At 41.3% G+C, this 12071-nt stretch overlaps 1 protein-coding gene across 1 annotated transcript in view; it reads left to right on the forward strand.

Moving 5' to 3' along the window:
* LOC306922397 (glutamate receptor ionotropic, NMDA 2A-like) overlaps positions 1–12071 on the forward strand; it is a gene marked incomplete at both ends in the record, with an annotated part of 199283 nt that overhangs the window by 93330 nt on the left and 93882 nt on the right. The window contains 2 exon segments of the mRNA XM_079499963.1: positions 4366–4532; positions 9017–9154. Coding sequence (XP_079356089.1) covers positions 4366–4532; positions 9017–9154 — 305 coding nt within the window.

A 12071-nucleotide genomic window follows, 5' to 3' on the forward strand; every position in this document is an offset into this window, starting at 1 on the left:
AAAGCACAATACAACAATACAGCAATACAATCAAAACAAAAAATATGTACATTTGAACGTCAGAATCTTCGATAGATCAATTTCTATATTGTACCAAGATCGCTGGATGCAGGTATAGTGCAGGAATCTAAACAATGATTAGTCTTTAGGGTGGTTGTGTTCCGTTTGATATCCTTCTCCTATCACAGCAACTCACAAATCTTGCTGCTGTGTTTGCACATTGTTGTACTTCGCCCAGCAGATATGGGAGTTTTTTGTCATTGGTCATGTTTTCAAAATCTCCGTGTGTGGTTGTAATCTGTGGGAAGTATGTGTCTCTGATGTCTTGGTACAATGGACAGATGGTTAGGAAGTGTAGCTCGGTTTCCACTTCATTTTGTGTGCAGTGGGTGCATAGTCTGTCTTCTCTCGGGATACAGGTCTGCCTATGACGGCCTTTCTCGATCGCAAGACTGTGCTCACTGAGTCTGTACCTAGTTAGGATTTTTCTTTTTTTTGGGTCGGTCACGGTGCTCAGGTATTCTGCCACTGCGTATTCTCTGTCTAGTTTACTCTGCTTTTGTGTTGCTTCTTTCCAATGTGTCAGGTAGTTTTCCTTTTGCTGTTTTATAATTTGGTTTAGTCCAATGGGTTTTCTATCTCGTGGCTCTGTTTGTGTTTGTGCCCGGAGTTCCAGGGCCAGCTGGCTGAGGGGGCATCTCTCTAGAGTTTCGCTGTGTGTGAGTGCCTTTTTATGGAGTGCATCTAGGTCGCTTTCTTTTAGGTGGTTGTAGAACTTAAGTGCTCTCTTTTTTATTTTGATTATGAGTGGGTATCGTCCTAATTCTGCCCTGCATGCATTATTTGGTGTTTTTCGCTGGGTACGGAGAATGGATTTGCAGAATTCTGTGTGTAGGGTCTCGGTTTGGTGTTTATCCCATTTTTCAAGGTCATGGTTTGCTAATGGTCCCCAGATCTCACAACCATAGAGGGAAATTGGTTCTATCACAGAGTCCAGTATTTTATGCCAGGTTTTTATTGGGATGTCTATTTTGATGTTTCTTTTGATAGCATAGAATGCCCTTCTTGCCTTGTCTCTCAGGTCCTTTACAGCTTGGTTGTAGTTCCCTGTGCTGCTGATGTTTAGGCCAAGGTAGGTATAGTTTTTTGTTTGTTCTAGTGGGATTGTATTTAGGAAAAATTGATGGTTTTGGCGGCTGGATCTTTTTTGAAATATCATGATTTTAGTCTTAGTTAGGTTCACTGTCATGGCCCATGTCTGGGAGAATTTGTGTAGGAGATCAAGTTGCTGCTGTAGTCCTTCCTTGGTTGGAGACAGCAGCAGCAGGTCATCTGCGAAAAGTAAGCATTTGATTTCTGTGTTTGCCAAGGGGATGCCTGGAGCTGTGGACTGTTCTAACGTTTTTGCTAATTCGTTGATATATATGTTGAAGAGTGTTGGACTCAGGCTGCATCCCTGTCTAACTCCTCGGCTTTGGGGGAAAAAGTCTGTGTGCTTTTCGCCTATTTTAACTGCGCATTTGTTGTTAGTGTACATTGATTTTATGATGTCATAGGTTTTCCCCCCAATGCCACTTTCCAATAGTTTGTACATCAGACCCTCATGCCAAATTGAATCGAATGCTTTTTTGAAGTCGACAAAGCATGAGAATAATTTGCTTTTGTTTTTGTTTATTTGGTTGTCAATTAGGGTGTTTAGAGTGTAAATGTGGTCTGTTGTGCGATATTTTGGTAGAAAGCCAATTTGTGATTTGCTCAGGACATTGCTTTCTGTGAGGAAGTTTAAAATTCTGTGGTTGAGGATCATGCAGAGGATCTTTCCGAGGTTGCTGTTTACACAGATCCCGCGGTAGTTATTTGGGTCATATTTGTCTCCACTTTTGTGGAGTGGCGTTATCAGCCCTTGGTTCCATGCGCTGGGGAAGATCCCAGAGCTGAGCACGATATTTAGGAGTTTTAGTATGGCCAGTTGGAATTTGAGGTCGGTGAATTTTATCATTTCATTTAGAATACCGTCTGCCCCACAGGCCTTCTTGGTTTTAAGTGTTTTTATTTTGTCTTGTAGTTCTTTTAGGTTGATTTGGGAATCTAGTGGATTCTGGTAGTCTTTTATGGCTGACTCTAGGTTTTGTAGTTTATCTATATTTGTTTTTGCTCTTTGTTCTTCTCGATTGGGCCAAAGAGGCTAGAAAAATGGTTCACCCATATATCTCCATTTTGGATGGGTAGTTCGTCCTGTTTTAGCTTATTAAGTCTGTTCCAGTTTTCCCAGAAGCTGTTTGTCTGTATGGAATCCTCAATATCTTGCAGTTGGTTTCTAACATGTTGATCTCTTTTTTCTCTTACTGTATTCTTGTATTGTTTCAGTGTTTCCCCATATTGGAGACGTGTGTTGTGGTTGTCTGGGTCTCTGTGTTTTTGGTTTGATAGTTTCCTTAATTTTTTCCTGAGATTCTTGCAGTCATTATCGTACCATTTGTCATTCTCAACATTTTTTCTGGCTTTCCTGTTTGATACTTTTAGGTTTGCTAGTGAGGCTGTTACCACACCACCCTTCTCTCTCTCTCTCTCTCTCTCTCTCTTCTCTCTCTCTCTCTCTCTCTCTCTCTCTCTCTCTCTCTCTCTCTCTCTCTCTCTCTCTCTCTCTCTCTCTGTCTCTCTCTCTCTCTCTCTCTCTTCTCTCTCTCTCTCTCTCTCTCTCTCTCTCTCTCTCTCTCTCTCTCTCTCTCTCTCAAGCTGTGTTTATGTGTTGTTTCCTGAAGGGAGCAGAGCAGCTCATTGCTCACTGCAATCATTAGTAACTTATTTCACTGTTTATTCCAGCTTTCCGGGTTTTTATCCCGGTAAGATGGCTCACTATATACTACTCCTCCTGGCCCCTGCATAATTTTGGCTCGCAAGTCTTTTAAAGACTGACGGTAGACTCTGTGCACTGCTGTGGCGTTGTGTTGTTGTGTGTTATGCGTTTGTGTGTGAGAAAAACACAAACACAGCAGGATTACAAAGTTAGTCCATGATATTTATAGCATTATGTTCTGCTGATATGAAGCAAAAGTTCAACAGGGAGACGAGACGAGACATGATATTGTTCCTCCTTGTTTCTTGAGTCTGCAAGAAGAAGCTGTGTGGGGATTTTGGTACACAATCAATGTTTCAACAGACTTAAGAGTACATTGTATAGTTTCTAGCTTTGATCCTGACTCGGATCTTCCCTTGAAGCCTTTTCTTGTGGACTGTGTGGAACAGCTTTCTCTCTCTCTGAATGTGACTGTCAACTCAGGTCCAGTTCATCAAGTCTGGGTTTTGAGTGGTTAACTGGTGTATATTTTGTGACTGACCACAGGTCTGTCTCTCACCTCAGTGTGGTGGTGTGATAGTGAACCAGACAGACAGACAGACAGACAGACAGACAGACAGACAGACAGACAGACAGACAGACAGACAGACAGACATGGGTGGTTATATCGGGTGTGTACTATTTCCTTGCAAGCCCTCTTTGGCCACAACCGTGATGATGATGAGCTGATTGACACTCTGTGCCTTCGATCAGCTCCATTACCATTGGTTACCTCTAATAGGCTGACTGCCTTCTTATAGCCAACATGGTTACCTCTAATTGGCTGACTGCCTTCTGATAGCCAACATGGTTACCTCTAATTGGCTGACTGCCTTCTTATAGCCAACATGGGCAACCTGCATTCAGTGTTCAGTGGTCTGAGGAGCCAAACGTCCGCTCCCTGTGTCACCTTTTTCACTTTTGTAATTCATTACAAAAGATGAATATGTTTTGCTTCCAATTAGCCTCAATGTCCTTCTATCAGCGTGCGAGCCTTTTCATTTCCATGCCATCATGGACAAGGTCTCTCACTCTCTCTCTCTCTCTCCGTGATGGACTGGTCAACAGAAGGAGCACGTTCAGTGAGAGACTCACTATGGCAAAATGTACCACTGAGAGTGAGGCACAGGAGGGCATTAAGCTTTACAATGCTTAGGGGGCATTTAATCGAGGGGACTGATGCACTTTAGATGTTATGTTAAGTTTATGTCTTTTATTATTTATTGTGTGAATGTGAATGCTGATGAGAGCAGCTGTTGTTCTTAATTTCCCTTCAACAGTTAATAACGTATCCTCCCCAATATATGGACTTTCATTCTGTCCTCTCGCACCTGCCTTTAACTTTTTTTTTTTTAAACTTTTTTAAAACTTTTTTCTTCCTGGAAATAAAAATGTCTGCATGGGTTTCCGAGGCTATAACTTAGTGTAAATCATCACCCTCACCTTGTACGTACATGCGCAAACAAATGAAGCACTAAAGTAACGTTGGGTGGTTTGGCCTCTCCTTCTTTCTTCCTCCCGGCATGCAGGACGAGAAGTCTACGTTCTTCCAGTTCGGGGCGGCTCTGCAGCAGGAGGCTCTGCTGATGCTGGCCATCATGGAGGAGTATGACTGGCACGTCTTCTCCATCGTTACCTCCAAGTTCCCTGGATACCAGGACTTCATCAGCACGCTGCGCGGCACCGTGGACCACAGGTACACACACACACACACACACACACACACACACACACACACACACACACACACACACACAGACACACACACACACACACACACACACACTTAACTATCTATAAATGGTTATCTTTATTAAAACTATTGTCGCTATTTTTAGCATATTGTTTTAAAAGTATTGTATATTTTATTAACATTGAATATATATATATATATATATATAAATGGTAGGCTTCAGTCTACCTTTTTTCCAGAAAAAAGAAAATAAATATTGAATTCAGAATTTCAACTAATAAACTAAAACTAACACACATACTCACGTGAGTATGTGTGTACACCATGCATACCATCACATTGTGTTCATGTCATCCAACTTTTTGATGGAAACCCCTTGGAGTTGGGGAACAGCCAGGTAACAGGGCTCTCCATCATGTGGTTGTTGTTGTTGTTGTTGTTGTATAACTTAAAGAAAAACCCAGACCTGATGGAGGACTTGCCCTCCCCAAGTTAAATTAATTATTACTACCGTACTGGGCTGCTAATATTTCTGAGTTGGTCTGTTGGGTTCACAGCCGAAATGAAGCCAGTTCATGCCTGGATGCATCCTTACTTGCTCTAATTAAAACCAACCTACACATCTCCCAGAAACACTATTCTCATGAACACACTGGAAATATGGTCACCATTCAAGTCCTCATTCGGCCTTCAAGAACTATGTTTCTACAGCCCTATATGTAATTTGTATTACATATAGGGCACTTGTCTTGTTTTCTCCTGGACCCAACTTCCTCTCTGTGGTACAGGTCAGGACTCGTTACATTAGGCCAGCAGGGGTGGGCAACTTTGATGATGGAGAGGGCCACTATATGTCCACACTCTCCAGAGGGCACAAGCCTCTTATCTCCGTATTTTTACTTTTTTCGTAAATGAATGAAAATGAAAATTAGCAAAAATATCCAATCTACAAGCTCAAAATATGTCACAGTGCGACGCATGTTGTGCTTGTAGATCTGCTATTTTTGAATTATTTTTCCTGAATTATGTTTTGCTACTTAGTAAAATGTGTATTTAATGTCTAATTAATTTAGTTATACTTATGTTAACTTTATAAACTTAAATACAAATACAAAAAAGACAATGACATTTTAATACTAGTCAATTGAGCTACTAATATAATAAATTAAGTAATTAACCTATTAACCTGTGGGCCGCATTAAGTGAAGGTGGGGGCCGCCAGTTGCCCATGTATGGATTAGTAGGGGATCTTTATATTAATGGTATTTTTGCTGATTTCAGGGAAGCGCCAGCCAAACTCATTCTTCCAAACGCTGTTATTTCCAGGTATTTCCAGATCTGTCACGTTGTCCAGTCACACAATTCCTCCTTTCCCAAAATATACAACCTTGTCCTGAAGTGGCAATCTTTGGTGTACTCCCTAAATACCTAACGTGTAACAAAAAAGCCCAGAATGGTATAGCCTTCCTATCACTACTCGCACGAAGGAGAATCCTTCACCATTGCCGCATAAACCAGACCTTTGGTTGAAAGATGCAATGTTATTCTTACTGTAAACCTGGAGAAAATCTAATACGAATACGCCCTGCGATGCTCTCCACGAGGATTGACTTCGTCCCGGGGTCTCGTAGTAACTTACCATAAAGCTTTCATGACATTCATTTTCATTGATTTTAATTTATCATTTTTCTTTTAGGTTTTATGACCTCAATTACACCCAAACAACCTGAACGTTGAACATTCGGTGGATTTTCTGTGGTCTGGTGTTTTCTCTGTGTTCTGAAGCCTTTTGAGCTGCAATGAAAAAACAACAATTTGGCAGCAGGTGTCACTGAGGGATCACATGGGACATCACCGTCCACAGGCAAATCAGAGCAATATTTGATTCTAATTATTCAGAAAATCCGGGTTTTCTGGGTGGAATTGTGGTCCGAAAACCTAAAAAGAAGAAGGCTAAAACAATGTCAACAGACCTTTAAAGAAGAATTCCTGACCAGTGCTTCTTACCATAACCTGATGTTATTATAGTCAACAACCAGTGGTAGAGTTAAAAAAAAATGATTAAATAAAAATAAATCCATCTAGAAGACAACGCACCTTAGCTCAGAACATGCACGCTGCGTCATAGGCTCGTTCTGCCTTCTTACAGAAGCCCCTTTGGGACAAAACACTGTGCATCTCATTTGGTCATTATGAAAGGAAGATGTGCAGAAAGAAAAATAAATTTTGAGCGATCAAAATTAACGATTTAGCGTATGACCCTGCGTGCCCGGTCGGAGCTGCGGTGCACTATGGATGTTGTTATGTAATGTTTCACCTGTACCACTCGTTATTGGATATAATAACATCAGAATAAGGTAAGACAACATGGTTAATCCGGAATTCTCCTTTAACAACCTGTCAAGGCTTCCTGATACGGCTTTACCTCTCAACTTTTGTATTTCCCTCCTGCCCTGCCCTGCACACCACCACCACCACCACCACCACCCCCTTCTTTAACCCTTTAATTCAGTGGCTTTCAACATTTATCATGCCAAGGCCCATTATTTATGGGGCATTTGAGCCGCGGACCACCATTTGATGACATTAAACCTCTCAGACCCACAACGTAGAATATTTTGTTGTCGTTGAATAAGATTTTGTCCACAATTCCATGTTGTATTGATGTTGGTAGCACCATAGTAGAGAGAAAATAACAATTCTTCTACATTCTCTAATTGTGTAGACTTGAATTGAGTAATGCTACTAATGCTAATACTAGTGATGTTCAACAATAATGTAACTCTTGAGATCATACAAATGAACCAAATTAACCCGTAAGGGTCTATTTGGTTTAATTTTAAGCTCTCAAGAGTTAAATGTCTCTAAGGGTCTATTTGGTTACCAACTCTCCATCATTTAGCTGGGGACCACCTGGAACCTCCTCAAGGACCACTGGTGGTCCCCGGACCACTGGTTGAAAACCACTGCTTTAATTGTTTCCTTCCTCCTTTCTTTTTATCTCCTGTCACTACAAATGTTTCTACGCATCAATTTCTCATCTTTATTACCATATTCCTTTACAACAACAATATTATCATTCACTCTTTAGTCTCATGTAATGCACCATTTATGTACTTTCTTCCCTCTTTTATTGTTATATACCTTTTTTTATTATTTTTTTTACATTTGTGAAGTCAACCCTTTCAAAGTTGTTATTACAATGTTTTACAAATGCCTGTATGGTGAGTATAAGTGAGAAGGAGTCAAAGTTCCAAGTGTGAGGGTAGGGGATTGTTTTGTTGTAGGCTACCGAAAAAACGTAACTAATTAAATTAAATGTTAAACTAATCTTCTTAAAGAAAAATCTAAAGTGAATGTGAATCTGAATCTGATGTCAATGACATTTCATAAAACCCCAAAGTAATAATAATAATAATTTTCATGTTAAACATTATATTATTCTAGATTATCAGTTGTTATTTATATTTCTTATTCAAATAAAACGGATAGTTACGGATACGTTTTTTTCTTTATAAATCAATAATCAATATCCTAATAATTAGAATTAAATATAAAAATCGAATATTGAATCGAATTTTGAGCTTCAAATTGAGCCATGGATTAGGCTTGTGTGTGAAGTTCTGTCCCTGTTTGTTTTTCATTTGTAGATAAAAAAAAAGCATATGTTTTCCCTAAGAACTCCTTTTATGCTGAAAAGGGTTAGTTCAGATTTTTGGACTTAAAGCTGTAGGAAATACTTGCCAATAATATAGTGGTTGCAAAAGCATTAATTGGTTGCCTGAGTCCCATGGTGGGAGTTCTGGTTTTGGTTCCCACTTCCCATCATTTGGTCAGGGTCTGGGGGCCACGCATTAGAAATAAATTAATCCACAAAACTAGAAAATCCACAAAACTAGCGTCCTTTTTTATTGTTGACCTATTTCTATCGTGCAACTACTTTGACCAAGCCCCCAATGAGGCTCTCCAACGTTGAAGCACTCGGCCCTACTGGTCAGAGGTGGGACTGCAGGCGGACCCGTTGATTTATGAAGAGGAAACCCCGTGCCGCTGGAGTTTAACATTGAGTGCTGGAAGTAGAGCGTTCTTCCAGGTGCTTCAAAATGCCACTGAGCAGCTAATATTGCTCCGGTTCGGCCTCTATCCTTTTATTACTCTATGACTTTGACCCCTCTATCACATGGAGCTATTGTTTTGTGCTGCTACTGCTGGCATAGTGATAGTTTAAAAAAATAGTTCCATGTGAGGGGTCAGAGTTGAATGAAAGTTGCTCTATATGGTAGAAATAGGTCAACAATAAGAAATAATGCTAGTTTTGTTGGTGAATTTATTTTTTATGAGTGGCCTCCAGACCCCTGCCAAATGACCGGAACTCCTTTTGTTTTTTAAACATTTATTTTTATTTTCAACTGTCAACCACTATATTAATGGCAATATATCCTACAGCTTTAAGTCCAAAAACTAACCCTTTAAAACTGCTTGTACAGCTTTGTGCGCTGGGACCTGCAGAGTGTGGTGACATTAGACGCCGTCGACGGGGGGGACCAGAACTCTAAATCACACATCGCCCTGAAGAGGATCCAGAGTCCTGTCATCCTGCTATACTGCTCCAAGGATGAAGCTATGTGAGTGTACCTGTCCCACCACCCCCCCCCTCTCTCTCTTTCTCTCTCTCTCTCTCTCTCTCTCTCTCTCTCTGCTTGTGTCTGTCTTAAGACTCAATAATTTATAGCCATTTCAATGAAAAATCGGTAGACATTCTGTCTTGGTGTGGGTAGACAAATCAAAACAATACAATATAAAATGCACTTCAAGTCTCCAAGATTTGATTTGTTACATCTTGTAGTACACAAGTACACGCTACGAGTACAATTATTTTGTTTGGGTGACTCAACATTGTAGCCACAATAACAAAAAGGAATATATATTAAAGAATAACATGAGAACGAAAATACATTGCATGGATGCATCTGGGACGTATACCCTCAGTGATGTATCCCAAGGTCATCGGGGTTTCGGGTCTCGCGGACATCATACCCCTCACTCAGGTGACCCAGCCGGGGTGATCAAGTCCCGGCTTACGTCCCAGTAGCTACCCTCGATCAGACCCACTAGGGAAAGATCAGGGCCACACAATCCGTTGGAACCACTCCGGAACTACTATGCCGGGACTGAGAGGTATAATTCTGGCATGTGGAGGGACTAGGCTCTGTGGGTTGACTCCTGTCCGGGCCCCTCCTACGTCTCACCAGGTCCACCAGACTCCCAGCACCAGACACTTCATTCAGGAGTGGTGGATTCTTGAGCCGCAATGGTTCTGCAGGCTCCACCTGGGCAACGGTAGCACTGCAGGCTCCACTTGCGGCTCGAATGGCCCTCCTAAAGCCCTCATCGAAGGTTTTTGGGCCTCCTCCTCACTTCCTCCCCCGGGAGCAGTATGGGATGCAGGCTGGGGCCTGCATCCCATACTGCTCCCGGGGGTGCCGTCTACATTCCGGCTGTCACCCGTCTCTCCGGTGGTCACCAGACTATACCTGGTCACATAGTCTATTCCTATGAGTCACTATAAATAGAATACCTCAGAATGAAAATACATCGCATGGATGCACCTGGGATGTATCCTCAGTGATGTATCGTATCCCACGGTCATCGGGGTTTCTGGTCTCGCAAACATCATACCGCTCACTCAGGGGGACTGGATATTGTCTGTGATTTTGGATATTATACTAATGTGATATGTGTTCTATAAAAATATAAATATCGGATCCGGAAAAATCGGTATCGGCAGATACTCAAAATCAAATGATCAGAATCGGATCGGGAGCAAAATAATGTGATGGGGACATCCCTAGTGCTGAATCAAAATAACGTGATGGGGACATCCCTAGTGCTGAATCAAATAGGTAAATAACGTGATGGGGACATCCCTAGTGCTGAATCAAATAGGTAAATAACGTGATGGGGACATCCCTAGTGCTGAATCAAATAGGTAAATAACGTGATGGGGACATCCCTAGTGCTGAATCAAATAGGTAAATAATGTGATGGGGACATCCCTAGTGCTGAATCAAATAGGTAAATAACGTGATGGGGACATCCCTAGTGCTGAATCAAATAGGTAAATAATGTGATGGGGACATCCCTAGTGCTGAATCAAATAGGTAAATAACGTGATGGGGACATCCCTAGTGCTGAATCAAATAGGTAAATAACGTGATGGGGACATCCCTAGTGCTGAATCAAATAGGTAAATAACGTGATGGGGACATCCCTAGTGCTGAATCAAATAGGTAAATAATGTGATGGGGACATCCCTAGTGCTGAATCAAATAGGTAAATAACGTGAAAAGATGTATTTATTGAGGCGGTAAAAACACTTATCTCTTTAATAAATTCATATATTTGGGAGCATTAAGATGGACCTTCTCCTTCTCTACATTAATCATAGCACATTGGGGCTGTCGGACCTCTCATCTCCATATTTTAAGTTTTAATGTTTGTTTGTTTTTACTACTACATACTACAGTGTCCCACAAAATCATCAAAAACAGCAGATCTACGGGCTTGTAGATCTGCTATTGTTGATTCCTGGAAAGCTACAGTTTTGGACATAATAGGTTTCCTCCCCACAACAACGATAGACAGCACTTCGACTATGCATGCACCACATGGTGCCACATTAAAAGTACTCATTGTGCAAAATGTCCCATTTCAAGTTTGTTTTGAAATCAGCCGAGCTCACAATGTGTTGCGATGCAGCGTATGTTCAAATGGCAGAAATATATATAGGGCTGAAGTGGTTAATGTATGTTTTGTAATAATTATCTAAATCTACAAAGTAACTACTAGTAACTAAAGTTTTCAATAATTGTAGTGGAGTAAAAGTACATATATATATTTTTTTTACTTAAGTACAGTACTAAATGTACTTAGTTACTTTACACCACTGCTCTTTGCCCAGATAGACAGCAACTCTGATGGTGGGTGATTGCTGGTCACTCACAGCTTGACTTTGTGAACCAAAAAATAATCTATAACTTTTAGCCCATAAATAGGTCCTGTAGTAAATCGTTTTATTTTCCTACATCTATGCTGGTAGATAAATTATTTGATTGGTTTGTTGAGCTCAACAAGCGCGAGCACACGCATGCACGCACACACGCACGCACGCACGCACGCACGCACGCACGCACACACACACACACACACACACACACACACACACACACACACACACACACACACACACACACACACACACACACACACACACACACACACACACACACACACACACACACACACACACACACACACACACACACAGGGGAGGGGGGGGGTCCTAGGCATAAAAAAGCACTACTCCCTCGCCATTCCTTCTGGTTGGAAGGCACGGCGTGGGAGGAGGAAAAACGAAATAGCCCATGGCGGGATGTATGATGATGTACGATGATAAGATCACCCCTCACTTCGTGATTAATTTTTTTTCAAATGAATGACCTACGTATACTATCATACTACAGTGTCACACCAAAGCATAAA

Source organism: Electrona antarctica (assembly GCF_951216825.1).
Source record: "Electrona antarctica genome assembly, chromosome: 4".
Classification (NCBI taxonomy): domain Eukaryota; kingdom Metazoa; phylum Chordata; class Actinopteri; order Myctophiformes; family Myctophidae; genus Electrona; species Electrona antarctica.